The sequence below is a fragment of the Nilaparvata lugens genome, chromosome 9 (genome assembly GCF_014356525.2).
Source record: "Nilaparvata lugens isolate BPH chromosome 9, ASM1435652v1, whole genome shotgun sequence".
NCBI lineage: Eukaryota > Metazoa > Arthropoda > Insecta > Hemiptera > Delphacidae > Nilaparvata > Nilaparvata lugens.
In genome coordinates, this window is record NC_052512.1 from 31,787,803 (window position 1) to 31,809,105 (window position 21,303).

Below are 21,303 nucleotides of genomic sequence, written 5' to 3' on the forward strand. Positions count from 1 at the left end.
TTAGCAGTTTCTGACTTGCTGTAATTCCTAGTAGGAATATTGCAATCTGAATTAACGTGATGTTGAACACTAATCAAACATACGTTAAGATGCGAGTCGTAATCACTCACACCGTGGACTGTAAAACTAATTACTCTAATAATGGAGAGGTTAAATAAATAATAACACTGTACACACGACTCGAGCTCTCGATTGACACTGACTTTATTAATAAATGCAAAGCACACAAGCACAAATAATGATACATGAAATCGCCTGTAGGCGGTGGTAGCGGCTGGAGCATGAACATACCGCCCACCAGAAATTCAATTTATATTAATTTCTCATTATCCTTGTTGGTAAAATACAAATTTTATTGATTGATCTTTGTAAAGTCCAGAATCAGTTCTGACTGTCACGACTCTCACTAAGTTGTCTGGTCCTCGATGAATATCTTCTATTACTGCTAGCTTCCAATGAAGAGGGGGTAGATTGTCCTCTTTCAAAATGACGACCATTCCAGGCTGGATGCTGAATGATGTCGACTGCCATTTCGTTCGCTGTTGAAGTTGATGTAAATATTCCTTTGACCATCGTTGCCATAGCTGTTGAACACATTGTTGACTCAGCTCCCACCTGGTGAGACGGTTGATGGGAGTTTTCAAGTAGTCGGTCTCGGGAAAGGATTCGATTGGTCCTCCTATAAGAAAATGTCCTGGAGTTAAAGCTTGTGGAGATGAGATGTCTGTAGAAATCTGGCATATTGGTCGAGAATTCAGACATGCCTCAATTCTTTTCAGTATTGTGGTCAGCTCTTCAAATGTTGGGATAAATTTGCCCATGACACGACGTAGGTGATATTTCATGGATTTTACTCCTGCCTCCCATAATCCTCCAAAGTGTGGTGAATGTGCTGGGATGAAATTCCATTCAATTCCTTCAATCGCTGCTGCTTCCTTTATAGCCTTTTCTGATGATTTCAACATAACATACATTTCATGCAGTTCATTTTTAGCTCCAACAAAGTTAGTACCATTGTCACTGAACAAAGTTGCACAAATTCCTCTAGTTGAGATGAACCTTTGCAGAGCAGCAATGAATGCTGCAGTTGTTAAATCACTTACTACTTCCAAGTGAATTGCTCTTGTAGCCATACAGACAAACAAAGCTGCATAAGCCTTTGATGTAACTTTACTGCGCCGCCCACCTTGATGAATAGTGAATGGTCCTGCATAATCAACTCCCACATTGAGAAATGGTTTGGATGGACTGACTCGATGCTTGGGCAGTTGGCCCATCAGTTGTTCAGTTTTCTTTGTGTTGAACCTGTAGCATGTCACACATTGATGTAGTAAGTTTCTTATTACCGATTTCCCATTCATAATCCAGAATTTTTGTCTCAGTGAAGAATGAACTAGCTGGCTGCCTCCATGTAATAGACGTTTGTGCTCATGATACACTATTAACTGAGTTAAATGTGCCTTTGCTGGTAGAATGATCTGATGTTTTGCGTTGTAATCCAATGCAGATTGTTGTAATCTTCCGCCCACCCTGAGACAGTCTGACTTGTCAACAAATGGTAGCAAGCTCTTGAGTGAACTTCCCTTTGATAATACTCCAGATCCCTTTAAACTCAATATTTCTTCACTCAAGTAGATTTCTTGCATTTGTCTCACACATTTGATCAGGGCATTTCCTAATTCTGCTGGAGTTAATACATCAACTCTTTTTTGCTTTGAATTTCTGCTATTGTTGATGAATCTTACAACATAAGCCATAATATGCAATGTATTTGTCAAGGATTGAAATTTTGCTGAAAACTCCTCTTCAATGCGTCCAACACTAGCCAACACTTCAGGGTCTCTCATTTCCATAACTGTGCTTGAGTTTGTGATTGGCAGAGGCCAATTCTCCTCAGTCTGTTTCAACCAGACCGGACCCTCCCACCACAAATTGTTAGTTTGTAAAGTTTGTGCTGAATTTCCTCTTGAAATTGCATCAGCAGGATTCTCCTTTGATGAAATATGTTGCCAGGTGTATTGATTTGTAAGCTCTTGTATCTTTGACACACGGTTTGCTATGAATGTTTTCCATTTTGAAGGGTTTGCTGATAACCAGGCCAAAACTACAGTAGAGTCTGTCCACAATAGTATTTTATCAACATCAAAACGTAGTGCTAATAAAATTTTCTTCACTAACTTGCTCAGAATGAGTGCTCCACACAGCTCCAATCTGGGAAGAGAAATCTGTTGGACTGGAGCCACTTTAGACTTTGAAGATAGGAGTCGTATGCAAGTTGATCCATTTACATCAACAGTTCTCAAATAAACACAAGCTCCATATGCTTTCTCTGATGCGTCTGAAAATCCATGAATTTGTACATTGATGATTGAGCCTGATGCCTTCACAAACCTTGGTACTGTAATAAGTCTCAATTTTGGAATTTCTTGAATAATATCATGCCATGCTTCATGTAATTTAGGAGGAAGTTTGTCATCCCATTTTAAGTCATATTTCCACAGATCTTGCATGAAAATTTTGCACATGACAATAAATGGTCCCAGGATACCAAGCACATCATAAATTGATGCAATTGTTGATAAGACCATTCGTTTTGTGTAATTTGTTCTGGATAAATCGATGTTGATATCAAAATTGAGACCCTCAATGATTATATATATCCCTCTCATGATTCCAGATTAAACCCAAAGTTTTGATAGATTCAGCTTCTTCAAGTTTGATTGACAAGTTTTGTTCTCTTTTCTCCTTGGGAACATTTTCTAGCAGTTGTTTGTCATTAGCACACCACTTGTGTAGCATGAATCCAGCACTATATAGGATATCTGCTACCTCCCTTTGTAGTGCTTTCACTGTATCAAGGTCATCTCCACCAGTCAATAGGTCATCCACATAAAAATCATTTTTTATTACATGTGCTGCATGTGGATATTCTTGCTTGTTCTCCTCAGCCAATTCAGCTAAACAGCGAGTACTAAGGAAGGCTGCTGGTGCTGTTCCATAAGTCAATGTTGTCAACTGGTAGTGCTTGATGTCCTGATGAGGATCGTCTCGCCAGAGAATTGTTTGAAGATGGTAGTCATCTGGATGCACTTTTATCATTCTGTACATCTTTGTGATATCACTAGTCATTACATATAGATGAGTACGAAAACGAAGAATTATGGATGATATATCTTGTTGAATAGTTGGACCAGTCATCAAAATAGAATTTAGAGATACCCCATTGCTCCCTTTTGCTGAAGCATCAAATACGACACGATACTTGGTTGTACTACTGCTTTCCTTGATAACAACATGGTGAGGTAGGTAATAAGCTTTCTCTTGATGCTTCTTCCCAATGAGATCTTTACATTGGATGACTCTCATGTGTCCATACTCATGCATGAACTTCACATAATTTTCTCTTAGAATTTCATTATTGCTCAGTTTCTTCTCCATCTTGAGAAATCTATTCTCTGCATTCATTAATGAATCTCCCAAAGCCCTATGGTTAGCACGCCGTGGTAGTCTTACAACAAAATGCCCATCATCATCTCTTCTGGTAGTCTTAGAGAAGAATTCCTCACAATATTCATCTTCCTTTGATCTGCATTGTGGCTCATCATATTGCTCCATCTCCCAAAATTTCTGTAGTTGCTTTTGCACATCAGTTGCACTTGACACTAAGAAACTTTTGACATGATTGTCTGCATGATTTTCATTGGAGTCTTCTGGCAGCTTTCCGGAGATGAACCATCCTAATATGCTCTCAATCACTTTAGGGTAGTCAGGACCACGATCAAAACGTCCTTGCAATAAAACTTCATAATATATTTCAGCTCCCAAAAGAATCTGTGGCTTACTTGCAATTTGAAATTCCTCATCAGCATAGACGATGTTGTTAGGGAGTCCCCAGCTACTAACATCAATGTTTGACGAGGGGAGATCACCAGTGATGTGTGGCAGTACAAAACACAAAATATCTCTGGTAAATGGTCTGTGATTTGATGATATTTTTATCGATACACTTTGCCTTGCTGAGGTTGAAATCTTGTTTATACCAGAAATACACAAATTTGCAGCTTCTCTTTTAATTCCTAATTGTTGGGCTAGAGCTTCACATACAAAATTTACTTGTGATCCAGCATCTAGAAGAGCTCTACATTTGTGTTGTCTTCCATACTTATCCTCAACTGAAATTATTGCTGTAGCTAACAATACTTTGGACGCTCTTTGCGTCTTCACACTACAGTATGAGCCTCCACTCTCTTGCTCCATTTCCTTCTCTTTGTACTCTTCTCTTTTGAAATGAAGCAGTGTGTGATGGTTTCCATTACAGCTTCTACATCTATTGGAACTAGTGCACTCCTTTGCATGATGTTCTGCTGTTCGCATACAATTGAAACATAGCTTATTTGATTTCACAAAGGCTACTCTTTCAGAAATACTTACTTGATTGAACTTGTTACATAAATAAAGTGCATGATTTTCTTTGCAAAACAAACATATTTTATCAGCATGTTGTGTATTGACATGATATGACTGTGACTGTGACCTTTGAGATGCACTATGTTTTTGAAACATAGCTTATTTGATTTCACTATGATTGCACTATGTTTTTGAAACATAGCTTATTTGATTTCACAAAGGCTACTCTTTCAGAAATACTTACTTGATTGAACTTGTTACATAAATAAAGTGCATGATTTTCTTTGCAAAACAAACATATTTTATCAGCATGTTGTGTATTGACATGATATGACTGTGACTGTGACCTTTGAGATGCACTATGTTTTTGAGCTTGTGATTTATCAGATCGTTCCTTACAAATATCATTGAGAGAATGGGATGTATTCTCCAGAATCTGACGTCGCTTCTCCAGGAATGAAATAAAATCGTTAATAGAAGGAACTGGTCAGCCTTCAAACTCATCTCCCAAGCTTTAGCTGTATTTGTGTCTAAACGATGGCAGAGAAAATGAATTAAAATGAACTCAGCATAGTTCAAATCTTGAAATGCTTTCAAAGCATGCAAATTACTCGAAACTCTGTCAATGAATGAAGCTAGCTCGGTAGCCGACTCCTTTGAAACAGCAGGTATGTTCAAAATCAGGTTTGAATGATTGGAGGCAATCATCCGTAAGTTAGCATATCTTGATTCCAATAGTTTCAGGGCAACTTCATAATTTTGTGGTGTAAGTGATAAGTTTTTAATCAATTCTTTAGCTGGACCACTGACAGAAGATAATAAATAATGAAAACGCTGAATGTTTGATAACTTTGTGTTTTCATGAACCAGTACTTTGAAAATCTCATAAAATGATAGCCAGTTTGAATACAAGCCTTCAAAAGTTGGTATATTTATTTGTGGAAGAACTATAGAATCATTGGATGAAGTATTTTGAATAACCGTTTCCGTGACTTTTGACTTGTTTTGTAAATCCAATAGTTTACGCATTTTTGCACGAAGTGTTGCATAAATATCCTCGATTTCAAATCTATCCACTTCTTCTTTCTCATCATTCATTTCTAACGTCAACTGAATTTCATCATAACATTGAAATGCTGTATTCAAATCCTCTAATTTAACTTTGAGCATATCGTAGTCAATGTTGTTAGTATCATCAAAGTTGCTTTCTATGTAGCTATGAATTCTAGTTATTTTAGCCTTTTGTAATCCTCTAGCTCGATGAGCTTTTTTAATCGCATCTTCATCCATTGTTTATATTGAGTTGACTCTTTTAGAAGCGATGTAGAAATCAAGTTGATAGCTACAGTAATGAAAAACTATGAAAACAATCTTACACAATTGTTGTTGTTATTAGATGCTCCTCTCCACGTCTCTTCTGCACGGCTGTTCTGCAATCTGCATAATATCTAGACCTGTCTAGACATGCACAGTACACTCAACGATGAACGAAATGTCTCTCTCCGCTCCGTCTTTCTCACTCACACGCACGCTTACACTTTGTCCACATCAAAATGTCTCTCATCTTTATGTCGCGGTAATTATCCGGTTAAGGAGAACCATGAATTAACGTGATGTTGAACACTAATCAAACATACGTTAAGATGCGAGTCGTAATCACTCACACTGTGGACTGTAAAACTAATTACTCTAATAATGGAGAGGTTAAATAAATAATAACACTGTACACACAACTCGAGCTCTCGATTGACACTGACTTTATTAATAAATGCAAAGCACACAAGCACAAATAATGATACATGAAATCGCCTGTAGGCGGCGGTAGCGGCTGGAGCATGAATACAATCCTTTTCCTAGAGAACTCAGGTGCAGCTTGAGTTCGTCCTGGTCAAAGTCATTCAGACTGCGACGTCCTTTCTCTTTCTCTCTCTCAACTTTTCCTATTCTTAAATCCTTCTAGCTCTCAGGTACAGCTTGAGGACTTCCTCGCCGAAGTTTCTAGACTGCGGCATCCTTTCTCTTTCTTTCTCTTAACTTACCCTATTCTAAAATCCTTATAGCTCTCAGGTACAGCTTGAGAACTTCCTTGTCGAAGTCCTAGATTGCGACATCCTTTCTCTTTCCTTCTCTTAATTATTCTTCCTGTGCTAAAAATCCTTCCAGGTTCTCAGTTTCAGATTCAAGATCGTCCTAGTCGCGGGTTTTCAGACCCGCCAATCCTTTCTAAAATTCTTAGAAGCCTGTCTTCTTTAATAGCAAATATTATTTGCTGGTTTTCCCGTGATCTCAGTTGCAATTTTGTGGCAGTCTTTAGACTGGTTATTGCTTGGAAAAGCCCATTGAAATCTTTTCCTGAATTAGGAGTCTCTGACTCGATATTTTCCTTGTGGAAAATCCTGGAAAAATCCTTTCCTACCCTGACAACGACAGACTGTTGTCTTCCCGATATTATTCTACAGATTGTGACTGAAAAATCTTTTCTATCCTCTCATGATAGTCGACATACTGACTATTAATTTAAAAGCGTTTCGGACGATTGAGAGTGATTCCCATACCCTTAAGGGCAGTCACAGATTAGCCCTTAATAACCGGCGCGCAGTCACCAGATTAGCGTGGAAATCCTGTTTAGCAGTTTCGGAATTGCTGAAAATCCTTTCGCAGCTGCAGGCTCGCGATTCAGAAATCCTACACCTAAAACCTTATACTCTAAAATTTAATTACCATATAATTGAAATAGATATACCGTGTTTAGCTAGCAGGTTCAGCTTGCTGAGAGCTAGAGCGCAATTCTCAGATTACGGATTATTGAGCAGATATTTATTTGCTGTAGAGAATAATAATCTTATTATTGATTCTCTGTACCGTATACCCTATACCCTATACCTCAGACCCTGTACCCTATTCTCTATAGCTTACACCCTATACCGTGCCCTATTTAACGATATCTTAAATACCACTAACAACTCCATAGTTCCGCCATACCGCTACTCCATAGCCCTCACCTTAAACCCCATAGAAAAACCTCTTTCCGGGCTTGCAGGTACAGCTTGCTCGCCGTCAATTCGCAGTTGGTTCAGATTGCGTACTACCTTTATAAATAGAATTATTGGTAGGGATCTGACAGTCAGATCCGTCTCCTTGTATAGGGCTATCTTAATCTCTTCTAACACCCACCCTGTATTCCAAAGGCCGAGGGCCGAATCGGCCAGTAACGGCACGGGCAAACACTCTTCCCCTGGAAGTAAAAATCTCGCGAAAGAAGCAGAGGGTAAAGAATCAGGATAGGGGGAGAAGCGTAGGTCCGGTATCTCCACCAGTCAGTACGGCTACTGACCCCGACCCATATCCGACTGTAGCTAGTCCGTGTTGTAGCAATACTTCGCAATTATTAGGAAACCTAAAGGTGGAATAGGGTACCTAATAAGATGTGCGGGACAGACTCACTAGCGTCAGTTGATCAATTTTCATAACGGCAAGGAAAGTTGTGTGAGTGCGCCACACCAGATTTTTACTCTAATATTGGCGTATGAAGGAGGCTCAATTTTCCTTTCATATTATCCTTGAAATGCAACATTTCCAAAAACCTTGTATATACGTTGACGTTGACGCGCAATTAAAAAAGGAACATACCTGTCAAATTTCATGAAAATCTATTACCACGTTTCGCCATAAATGCGCAACATATAAACATTTAAACATCGACTTGAATCTTAGACCTCACTTCGCTCGGTCAATTATTTTATCTCTGTTTAATTTTGCCACCGCAAATATATGAAATTCTTCTTTAAAATCAGTTTTCCACTTTTATTATCAAAATTTTAGTATTTTCATAATGGAATTCATATCCAAAAGTCGGCATTTGCTGAACACTTTATTGATTCAGGTCATAATTTCACATATATAAATTCCAATATAAAAATACTATAAAAATATGAAAAATCTGGTGTGGCGCACTCACAAAACTTTCCTTGCCGTTATGAAAATTGATCCCCTGACGCTAGTGTTCCCACGCATCTAAAGTCTACCATTCAAAGATTTGAGCCAACTGGTGACAGGGCAATAACACGAGGTCTGCTATCTCTTCATAGTGAATAATTTAATAGAATCAACAGTTGCCAACAGTTTGCAATTGGATAATCACATTTTCTTGAATTCCGAGCTGATTACTTTCCTTGCCCTATTACCATAGGTAAGGAAAGTATTGCTTTCCGAAAAAAATTAAGGTACCCCAATTTCTAAATTTCTATACATTTCAAGGTCCCCTGAGTCCAAAAAAGTGGTTTTTGGGTATTGGTCTGTATATATATATATATATATATTATATATATATATATATATTATATATATATATATATATGTGTGTGTGTGTGTGTGTGTGTGTGGGTGTGTATGAGTGTATGTGCGTCTGTGTACACGATATCTCATCTCTCAATCAACGGAATGACTTGAAATTTGGAACGTAAGGTCCTTACACTATAAGGATCCGACTCGAACAATTTCGATCAAATGCAATCCAAGATGGCGGCTTAAATGGCGAAAATGTTGTCAAAAGCAGGGTTTTTCGCGATTTTCTTGAGAACGGCTCCAACGATTTTGATCAAATTCATACCTGAAATAGTCATTGATAAGCTCTATCAACTGCAACAATAAAAATTTCAAGAGCTCCGCCCCATCTATGCAAAGTTTGATTTTCGATTCACAATTAGCAGCCTTCATATACAATTTAAACAAAAAATTTCAAGTGGAAAAGATTGAGCATGAGAATCTCTGCAATTGATGTCCAGTAACATTTCCACCTAAAATTGAAAATAAGCTTGAAATTCGAGAAAATGAGATTATTAAATTGCAAACTGTTGGTTCTATTAAATTCACTATGAAGAGATAGCAGACCTCGTGTGTCTCTAGCGTTAACCGCGAAAGCCCCTGTTTTTGAAAACATTTTCGCCATTTTAGCCACCATCTTGAATCGCATTTGAACGAAATTGTTCGTGTCGGATCCTTATATTGTGAGGACCTTATGTTCCAAATTTCAAGTCATTCCGTTAATTGGGAGATGAGATATCGTGTACACAGACGCACATATACTCATACACACACACACACACCACACACACACAACACAACACACACACAACACACACACACACACACACACCACACACACACACACACCACACACACACACACACACCACACACACACACACACACACACACCACACACACACACACACACACACACACACACACACACACACACACACACACCACACACACACACACCACACACACACACCACACACACACACACACACACACACACAACACCACACACACCACACACACACACACACACACACACACACACACACACACACACCACAACACACACACACACACACACACCACACACACACACACACACACACACACACCACACACACACACACACACACACACACACACACACACACACACACACACACCACACACACACACACACAACACACACACACACACACACACACACACACACACACACACACACACACACACACACACACACACCACACAACACACAACACACACACACACACACACACACACACACACACACACACACACACACACACACACACACACACACACACACACACACACACCACACACACACACACACACACACACCACACACACACACACACACACACAACACACACACACCACAACACACACCACACACACACACACACATACACGCACACACACACACACACAGGCAAATCCAAAAACCACTTTTTTGGTCTCAGGGGACCTTGAAACGTAGGGTATAGAAATTTAGAAATTGGGGCACCTTAATTTTTTTCGGAAAGCAATACTTTCCTTACCTATGGTAATAGGGCAAGGAAAGAATACTTTCCTTACCTATGGTAATAGGGCAAGGAAAGAATACTTTCCTTACCTATGGTAATAGGGCAAGGAAAGTTAAATGAGTCTAAATAGTCTAAATACATTATGAACTTTATCTATCTCATTCCAATAATGAATAACTGTTTACTAAACTGAATATACTTTTTCAGTCACCACGTCCAATCAAAGACTACATTGCAAGAGGTAAGTCTTATTTTTATTAAGAGAACTACAGTATGATAAAAATTAATATATAATAACATATTTCCTAATAAACTAGTGACCCCCTGGGTTGGAGAACTTGCTCAAGAACTATTGTATTGTAAACTTTGAAACTTTCTATTTTATACAGAGGTGATGAAAATTATGGAAACCAATGGCGGCTCGCCGGGGGAATCAAGTACTGCCCGGCTGTACCAAATTATTCCAATACAAAATAATGTTTTTATGATAAGAATAAGAAAATAAATTTCCCAGAATATTCATAAGGTTATGATTATTTATTGTTCAGTAACTTAGCATCAATCACATTAGCTGAATCTGAAAAAGGCTGGCTGTGCGTATGAATTGTGAGCATTTTGTCGCTGGTGAGTATTGTTGTTGTCCCATATTAACGAGGTATCCGTTCTAAGAGCTGCATTTCGCTCAGGGGATGCCGTGTTCTTTGTTGCAGTACTGACCTTCTTCGCTACAGTACTACTATACACACGCGTTGCCATGGAAACGATATTTATACATACTTATAGACTCTACATTAGTGAAGCTTATAGGTACTGCAAGTCGAGCTGGGGCATCCCCTTACTACCAACCTTGCAATATGAAAATGCAGAGCATAACGTAAAAACGAGGAATGTTTTGAAAAAACTCTAGCGTTTAGGTTGGCACAATCGAAGTTTTAAAAGCGCCCAGTTGAGCAGCTTCTCTTTGTCTCAGAAACAGAGTAACGGCCAGCAACAGTCACAATTATAACATAGTTATTCAAAAGTATTCTTTGAGTATCTATAGTGAGGTCCACGTTATAATGGTAGTATACGATTTGCAATGGTGTTGCTATCCTTGTCTGTCGTTCAACAAATGTGAAAGTTGGGGGTTAGGTTTTATTTAGGTTATATTTAATAATGTTTTATAAGGATAGGTTAGGTTTTCGCTTAAAAATTGCAATATGCTAGAAGGGGCTGGGGTCTAGATAGAGTTATGTTTTTTGATGTTTCAAAAGTAAAAGGATAGGTTAGGGGGTTAGGATATTGCTTTGAACCACATGTTTATGTTTTGTTCTAAAGATGACGAATAAATTCAAAGTATTAAATGTGAAAGGGTTAGAGGTTAGGTCTTATTTAGGTTATATTTAATAATGTGTTATTAGGATAGGTTAGGTTTTTGCTTTGAAATTGCAATATGCTAGAAGGGGCTAGCAGGTAGAATTTTTTTTTTTGATGTTTCAAATGTGAAAGGATAGGTTAGTGGGTTAGGATTTTGCTTTGAAAACTAAATTATTAAATGTGAAGGGGTTAGTGGTTAGGTTTTTTTGGATTATATTTAATAATGTTCCATAAGGTTAGGTTAGGTTTTTTCTTTAAAATTGCAATATGCTAGAAAGGGCTAGGGTCCAGGTAGAATATTATGCTTTTTGATATTTCAAAGGTGGAAAGATAGGTTGGGATTTTGCTTTGAAATCGCAATATGCTGGAAGGGATTAGAGGTTTTCACAAATAGTTATGTTTATTGATGTTTTAAATGTAAAAGGGGTGGTTGGGGGTTCGGTTTTTGTTTTGAAATGACAATATGCTGACTTAGTTATAGTGTTTTTTAACATCAGTTAAATAACAACTGTTATATTTTATTAATTATATTTTTCAAAAGTACTCTTCCTTTCATTAAATAAAATGATAATATATTGATTATTATATTGAATCTAATGATAAATCATCATTGGATAATAATATCTTCATCAAATAGAATGACGATTGGCTCCAGTTACAGTGCTCGGTAACCATCATCACAAAGAACGTTACATTCAAAGAACTGACTGAATGGAACGGGAAAAACCCGTTGCTAACGCATGCGCGATACGGTGCTGTCTGAGACTGAGAGTGGTTTGTCCCAGTTGATGAACCACATGTCTGCTGTTTACAGTTTGAGGTTATCCTAAAAATCTTGAAAACAACACGGTACGCGTCGCGCTGATTCTTATTATTGAGAATAATTTATTCTATTAAACATTATTCTATAAATATACCGGTGTAAATAATGTATCTGTAGAAGTAATAGTGTTAGTTACAGTTAGTGTAGTGTTATAATCTTGTAGTGTGAATACTGAATAGTAGTTATATTATGGAACCATCAATAGATTTAGTTTGTGCTCTCTTAGAGACACCATTCTTCAAGTGGACCGATAGTGACAAAAAAGACCTTTTAATTAATAGTGAAAGACCGCAGCCTACTTTAACGTGCCACAAATTATCAGGTGCTTCAACTTCAACTGGTAAAGTCCATTCAAGAAATTTTCAATGTTTGTGGTATAGTAAGCACAACTGGTTGTGTGGTAGTTGTTATAAACAAAAACTATTCTGTTGGCCCTGTTTGTTGATGGGAATAAAAAAAGGTGTTTGGAACGAAATAGGATTTGACAGTTTGATAAATGCAAATCGTTCTTTTCTGAAGCATGAATCTTCATCCGAGCACATTAAAAATTCGGTTAGTTTCAAAGACTTGAAAAGAAATTTCAACAGGATTGCTGATGCTTTTCAAGAGAACTCCCGTCTTTTCATTGCTAATTTTAATAAAAATGTGCAATTGAACAGAAATTTCATGTACATTCCAATTAATACAGTGCTATTCTTGGCCAAACAAGAGCTCGCCTTTTGTGGTCATGATGAATCGACTACCTCTCAAAATAGAGGCAATTTTAAAGAACTGTTGTCTCTTTTAGTAAATTCTAGTAGTCTAGAAAATAAACAGCAATTTGAAAAAGTGAAAAATGTCTTTACCGCGGATTCTAAAACAATTCAAAACGAACTGATTGACTGCATCTATCAGCATATTTTAGATTTCATTACAAACGAAATTAAGGAAGCTGATTTTTTTTCTATTATCGTAGATGACACTACAGATATCACAGTGACAACTCAGTGTTCAATTGTAATTAGGTATGTAAATAAAAAAGGTTTAGTTGTAGAACGTTTTCTAGGTTTTAATAATGTTAGTTCTGATCGTACTGCTAGTGGTTTATTTGAATATTGAACAATAAATTAAATGAACTACAGTTGGAGCATCAAAAAAAATTGATTGCACAGTGCTACGATGGTGCCAGTGTGATGTCCGGTCATTTAAATGGCTTACAGACAAAAATGAAGGAGATCGCACCGCAAGCTACATTTGTACATTGTTTAGCACATAGACTAAATCTAGTTTTGAAGCAAAGTATGAATTCAATTTCGGACTGTAGAATATTTTTCGCCACTCTTGGAGGCATACCCACGTTTTTTCATGCTTCATCAAAGCGAGTTCTTATTGCAGATTCAGTGATTGCTAGACGAATACCAACAGCAGTTGACACACGTTGGTCTTCTCATGCAAAAGTATTAAAAGTTTTAGTTGATGAATGGGATGGTTTGAAAGATGTATTTCAAAGGTTGATGGATGACCCATTGTCAGATAAAAAAACCATTAGACAAGCTGAAGGTTTTCTCAATAAAATGAATGAGTTTAAGTTCTGTTTTTTGTCAAATTTTCTATGTGACATATATCAGCAAGGCGATATACTGTTCAGCATACTCCAAAAAAAGTCATTGGACATAAACTTTTGTATCACCTCTATTGAAAACACAAAGAAAGTTCTGCAAGGGAAGAGGAATGATGAAGAGTTCTCCAAGTATTTTGAAAATGCAAAAAATCAAAATGAACTGAGAGTGAGAAGGAATGAAGATGAAGCACAGATTACGTTGAACTACAAACTTCTGTTTTTCGAAATTTTAGATTCAATAATCATGGAGATAGATACACGATTTCAAGATTTTAAAAAGATTAAGTTCATTGCTCTGGGCGACTGTAAGCAATTTAAATTTTTTTCGAAAAAAATTCCAAGTGAACTGTTAGATAATTTGATAGCTTCCTATGGTGTCTACTTTGATTTAAATAGATTGAAAAACGAGCTGCAGTATATTTATGAAGATCAACGTTTCAACAACATCAGCCTGGAAAAGATTCTGTGTCTTATGTTTGAAATCGATGTAAAAGATGTGTTCCAAGAAGCATACAAATTGTTCTCATTGATTTTAACCATACCGTCAACAAGCTGTTCTGCAGAGAGAAGCTTCTCGGCGCTCAAAAGAATTAAAACGTATTTGAGGAATACCACCAACCAAGAGAGATTGAATGGGCTTGCAACAATTTCAATTGAGAAACACTTGGTCAATGAACTTTTGCTGAATACTCCATTTCATGAGGACATAATCGACCGATTTGCTGCGCTGAAGAATAGAAGGATCGACCTTATCTTCAAGAAATAAGTTATTGGAATTCAATGTGAGTAACCTCCCTTATACAAACTTTCAGGCATGCTTAAAGTATAGTTTTATTTTTTTCAATATTTTTCTTAAATGACTCATTTTTTACACCAAACGGAATTGGGAATAATGAGGAATGCATCTTTCAAATCCCATACTTGATAGCCTATGTCATATTCTATTTTTCATATTATCTGGGCTTCCCCTAAATTCTCCTCCACGAGCCGCCACTGATGGAAACAGCTAAATATTTCTCTTACAAGAATAATTTGACAGTGGGTTTCATTGAAGATCCTATTTGAGATATAAAATTACTCTTTAAATATTATAATTATGTTGCTTCAACATCTTTGACCCTCATAGGAATCCAAATTCATTTTTTAAATGAGAAATTGATTATGTGATACAGAATTTTCTATGATAGTGCCCTATTTCAAAAGGTATTATTTATGCAATCACCGTATCTCAAGAGATATTATATGCTAACACTCAGTTTAAATGGAGATCGATCAGTATAGTTGTTTTGAACTCAGAATGTAATGAACCTACATAATAAATGAATCATCATGTAAACCTATATTAGCTTTAAACGAAGATTGCCTTGAAATGTAACTTATTAACCCTTAACTGGTATGGTCGGGTCAAAACTGACCCAGCCGACTACACTTTCTTATCTTTTGCAGGAATAATCCTGTCGATCGCCCTCTCCCCCCTTGTATTCTCCTACTTCCGCCACCACTACAAATTGCCAGTATGCTCTAACTGCTCGTGCGTGTAGTTTGCGATTTATTAGCGTTTTGGGTCAGTTTTGACCCAGCCATACCGTGAGTAGTGAATTCGGTTTTTCAATTTCTGGGTCACGTTTGACCCAACCATACTTTCAATAGTTATTCTTACAGATAATTACACAAAGGTCAACTAAATTCAATCACCGTAATTACCATAATATATTACTTATTACTTAATCAATTACTTACTTACTTACTTATATATCACATAATGATATAATAACCTCATAATCACCATATATTGGGATTTTGTTGCATTGGTTCCATCAAATGATGTAATTTTATACCAATTAAATTTGATTGGCTTTTGTGTAATTGGCTTTTTGTGTAATTATTATTATTATTATTGATAATATTATTACTTCTTTCATGAAGGTAAATGATTTTTGGGCCCTAATACAATTCTACAGAAAGATAAGTTCAGAAACAAAAATAATCGTTGGCTGGGTCACATTTGACCCAGCCATACCATTAAAGGGGATTCAATCTGTGAATCTATAAAAAATGTGTAAAAGATTTTTATAAAAAATAATGTAACACAAAAAGAGAACATCAGGGATATTATATTCAATAAAAAAACTGGGATTTACACAAGTAGAGAGAACATTTCCATACAAAATGTAAGATTTTTTGAAAATTTTCAGTACATAACTTTTACCTATGTCAGTTTTTTGTGAACTGATAAAAACTATGTTATTACAGGTTTTTTTGGAGATGGACTCATACTCTATGACATAAAAGCACAGAAGAGACTTTTGTTCAACAGGATGTATTTTTTTTATTTTTTCAAAAATAGTATTGCACATTCTTGACATGCTTCAGATTTTTTCAACATAAATATTTTTAAACTGTAATTTCATATTGTAAATGGTCTTGGAACAACAAGTAGACTATGTTCTTATTTGATTTTAAATATAAATACTTTATTATACATCTAAGAGTATTTTTTTATTTTTTTAAATTTGGGGTCATTTTTGACCCAACCATACCTTGAGTGTGACCCCAAAGACACCATACCAGTTGAGGGTTAATATTGAATGAGTCTATAAGCAATAACTAATAAGTATTTCTATCTTTCTTACTTCAGTTGTCTATAAGAGTTTGACTACCAAATATGTATATGAAGGAAAACCGACTGCGGATATTGATCCCATCACGATAAATCAAGTAAGACAGAAAAAAAACAAAAAAGGCCAAGGATATGACTACAGTAATAATGGTAAGTATGATAAAATGGTAAAAACTATTAGGGCCGGTTTCCGAGCTCGGGATTCAGCTGAGTTCCATAGTCAGGTCCACGTTATAATGGCAGTGTTTGATTAGCAATGGTATTGCTATCCTTATCTTTCATTCAACAAAGCGGATCTCTTTCTCGCTTTGCTCTGTTGTCAGATTGTATTTTAACAATGTAGAATTAATAATTAATTAACATAATATTCAATCTTAATTATGAAAATTCATTATCAAATTATTGAAAAATACGATTTATTGCTTAATAAAATGTAATTGATTATTTTAAACGAGAATGAACAGTTAATATTACATCAATAAACCTGTATCAGCTACCGTCTATAGAAGGCATTGCATTTTAACTTTGCTTAGCAGTTTCTGACTTGCTGTAATTCCTAGTAGGAATATTCCAATCCTTTTCCTAGAGAACTCAGGTGCAGCTTGAGTTCGTCCTGAAGTCATTCAGACTGCGACGTCCTTTCTCTTTCTTTCTCTTAACTTTCCCTATTCTAAAATTCTTCTAGCTCTCAGGTACAGCTTGAGGACTTCCTCGCCGAAGTTTCTAGACTGCGGCATCCTTTCTCTTTCTTTCTCCTAATTTTCCCTATTCTAAAATCCTTCCAGCTCTCAGGTACAGCTTGAGGACTTCCTCGCCGAAGTTTCTAGACTGCGGCATCCTTTCTCTTTCTTTCTCCTAATTTTCCCTATTCTAAAATCCTTCCAGCTCTCAGGTACAGCTTGAGGACTTCCTCGCCGAAGTTTCTAGACTGCGGCATCCTTTCTCTTTCTTTCTCCTAATTTTCCCTATTCTAAAATCCTTCCAGCTCTCAGGTACAGCTTGAGGACTTCCTCGCCGAAGTTTCTAGACTGCGGCATCCTTTCTCTTTCTTTCTCCTAATTTTCCCTATTCTAAAATCCTTCCAGCTCTCAGGTACAGCTTGAGAACTTCCTTGTCGAAGTCCTAGATTGCGACATCCTTTCTCTTTCCTTCTCTTAATTCTTCCTGTGCTAAAAATCCTTCCAGGATATCAGTTTCAGATTCGAGATCGTCCTAGTCGCTGTAATTGATTATTTTAAACGAGAATGAACAGTTAATATTACATCAATAAACCTGTATCAGCTACCGTCTATAGAAGGCATTGACAAAACAGAGGATCGGCAACGTTGTTCTCCTATATCTTTCTCCACTGCCATTATAACGTGGACCCCACTATAGACTTTGACAGGCTATGAATTCTGGAATCAGAAAATTGGCTTTCCGAGCCAGGGTGTTAACGTAGTCGAGGACTCAACTAGACCCTGTAGCTTAGAGTGATATCTAATTAGATTTCTCTAATAAGCACAGATAACGAATACGTCAACTTTTGCGCTTGCGTATTATGATACAACTCTATCAATACGTTTTCATCAGCTGTCTCTCATTGCTAACATTATAGCAACAAAATATTGTGAAGTACCCTCATGTACCCTGGATTCGAAATAGGTCTAGAACTTAATAGATGCGGGGGTTTAGAAGATAAATCTCTGACGCTGAAAGGTGATTTCGATCCGAGAGCTCATTTTAGTCCTGGACTCTGTAAGTCCAGAACATTATAGATCCCGAGCTCGGAAACCGGACTTTGATGTCTAAAACCCTATTATGTACCATAACCGTGAATCGAAATAATTGTGAATTCTCCTGACAGGTTTCCATTATAACTTATTTTGTGCAAGAGATAAAAAGAAACGTTGAATCCATGACGCGTTTGGCAGTAAATGCGTTGCATATATACAGACAGACGAAAGAAAATCCGAGTTAAAACATAGACCTCACTACGTTCGGTCAATTATTGCCATTTCAAAGCAGGCGCAGATCCAGGGAGGGGCGATTTCCCCTCCCCCACACTTTTGCAAGTGGTGTTTGAAAAAATGTGCTAAACTAATTATCTTGATCTTGACATTTGAATGAGCTAGACATCTGTTTAATACTTAAAAAAATTTAGCTCTCAAATGCTGCTTGTTTTCAATCAAATAAACTTCAAAAAATTTCCGGGTGGGAGGAATTGATTGTGAGGGGGGGTGATTGGGGGAATCCTGGGGGACGGCTCAGTATTTTACAGAAATCAAAATTATAAACTCCAGAGTCTAACGTGATCTCTAAGCTCCAAGGTCTAGTTGAGTCCTCGACTACGTTAACACCCTGGCTCGGAAAGCCAATTTTCTGACCCCAGAATTCATAGCCTGTCGAAGTCTATAGTGAGGTCCACGTTATAATGGCAGTGGAGAAAGATATAGGAGAACGACGTTGCCGATCCTCTGTCTTGTCAATGCCTTCTATAGACGGTAGCTGATACAGGTTTATTGATGTAATATTAAGTGTTCATTTTCGTTTAAAATAATCAATTATATTTTATTAAGCAATAAATCATATTTTTCAATAATTTGATAATGAATTTTCATAATTAAGATTGAATATTTTGTTAATTAATTATTAATTCTACATTGTTAAAATACAATCTGGCAACAGAGCAAAGCGAGAAAGAGATCCGCTTTGTTGAATGAAAGACAAGGATAGCAATACCATTGCTAATCAAACACTGCCATTATAACGTGGACCTCACTATATAATCTATGCAAACCATAGCTTACAGCATTGCTCTTTTGAAGTAGGTCTACTGTGCTGCCAGATTCCATAGAATCTAAAAAACCTGTGAACTAATTGTGCGAGAAAGAGCGAAAAAGAGCGCGTAGGCCTACCTACAGTGAGGTCCACGTTATAATGGCAGTGTTTGATTAGCAATGGTATTGCTATCCTTGTCTATCATTCAATTTACTGTCAGGGAGAGCGAATTAAAATACTGAACAACTCTATTACACACCAGATTACAATAAACTTGGAAGACCTAGAAATTGATTGTAATCTGGTGTGTAATAGAGTTGTTCAGTATTTTAATTCGCTCTCCCTGACAGTAAATTCAAAAAAAAGTAGTTTAATAAATTTTAGTCTGAGACACAGTGCGATTGAGCCACATTTGTTTATAGGAAATGATTGAATACGAAATACAGATTCTGTGAAATTACTTGGCCTAGAGCTAGATTTCAAGTTTGTGTGGGATGAGCATGTAAATGTAATAGTTAATAGAGTGAGTAGAGATCTTTTTGTGATAAGAAATATGGTAAAATTTGTACCATTATCTGTTTCAAAGATGGTTTACTTTGCATTGTTTCACTCCCATGTTGCTTATGGGATAGAGTTATGGGGAAGCACTGCAGATTCGCACTTCCAAAAAATATTTAAATTGCAAAAAAGAGCTATTCGCTATTTGGCTGGACTCAAATTTAATGAGTCATGTAGAGAGGCTTTCGTCTATTTGAACATTCTAACTCTACCCTCAATTTATATTTTCAAATTTATATTTTCAATTAGTCTTCACTCACGACCATATCTCAAATCTGGCTGCACAGGCTTCAACTGTATAAGAAAATGCCTTCTTACATTGGTTCAAAGCTTTACAATAATTTACCAATTGAGCTGCAGTCCCTAACAAACAAGAATATATTCAAAAAGAAATTATACAGCTTTCTTGTTGCAAAAGCTTATTATAGTTTCAATTATTATTTCTGTAATATACATGATTGAAGCATCTAGTAATAATAAATTTCTATGTCCTGCACTACTTTTAAAACCTACTTTATGTATCTGATGTCTTTGTACTGGTGCTTATTTTATGTCCATTGATGTGAGTATATTCTCAACAATTCCTCAAGGAATGACCTGTGACTAGACTATATTCAAATGTATATTGTATTATATGCTATGTTGAATAAAGAGATTATCATCTTATCTTATCTAACAAAGCGGATAGCGCTATCACTTTCTCGCTTTGCTCTGTTGCCAGATTGTCTTTCAACAATTTAGAATTTACAATCATCAACTAAATATTTCATCTTAATTATAAAAATTCATTATGAAATTATTTAAAAATATAATATCTTGCTAAATAAAATATAATTGATTATTTTAAACGAGAATAAACAGTTAATATTACATCAATAAACCTGCATCAGCTACCGTCTATGAAAGGGATTGACAAGACAGAGGATCGGCAACGTTGTTCTCCTATCTTTCTCCACAGCCATTATAACGTGGTCATCACTATGGTAGCCTATAGTTGATTATAATTATATCCGTTCTCCATCATTCCATTACCTCTCGCACAAACCTAAATTTATGCGTACATCATCCTCATAGGAAAAATTCATTCTGGAAATTCAAGAGAGATGAATTAATAAAGATAAGAATGTGAATGTGTTACAGGACTTCTGATTGCTCTTAGTGGTCATTCAAATTCAATAACCTTTGAGGCTTTACGTGATAAAATAGCAAGCGAAAATTATGGGTAAGATCAATCACAGAATATTTTATACATATTTTCAATTTCAATGTTAAATTTGTGAAATCGTTTGATGCTCCTCGACATTGAG

At 36.5% G+C, this 21,303-nt stretch overlaps 1 protein-coding gene across 2 annotated transcripts in view; it reads left to right on the forward strand.

Annotated features, from left to right (window-relative positions):
* Nucleotides 1–21,303, forward strand: part of LOC111055095 — a 52,266-nt gene that overhangs the window by 8,353 nt on the left and 22,610 nt on the right. The window contains exons 2-4 of one of the 2 annotated variants that reach the window (XM_039435244.1): nucleotides 10,487–10,520; nucleotides 16,697–16,828; nucleotides 21,137–21,218. In XM_039435244.1, the coding sequence (XP_039291178.1) occupies nucleotides 10,487–10,520; nucleotides 16,697–16,828; nucleotides 21,137–21,218 (248 nt within the window). The remainder of the gene's footprint in view (nucleotides 1–10,486; nucleotides 10,521–16,696; nucleotides 16,829–21,136; nucleotides 21,219–21,303) is intronic. The other variant, XM_039435245.1, reaches the window with a different exon arrangement.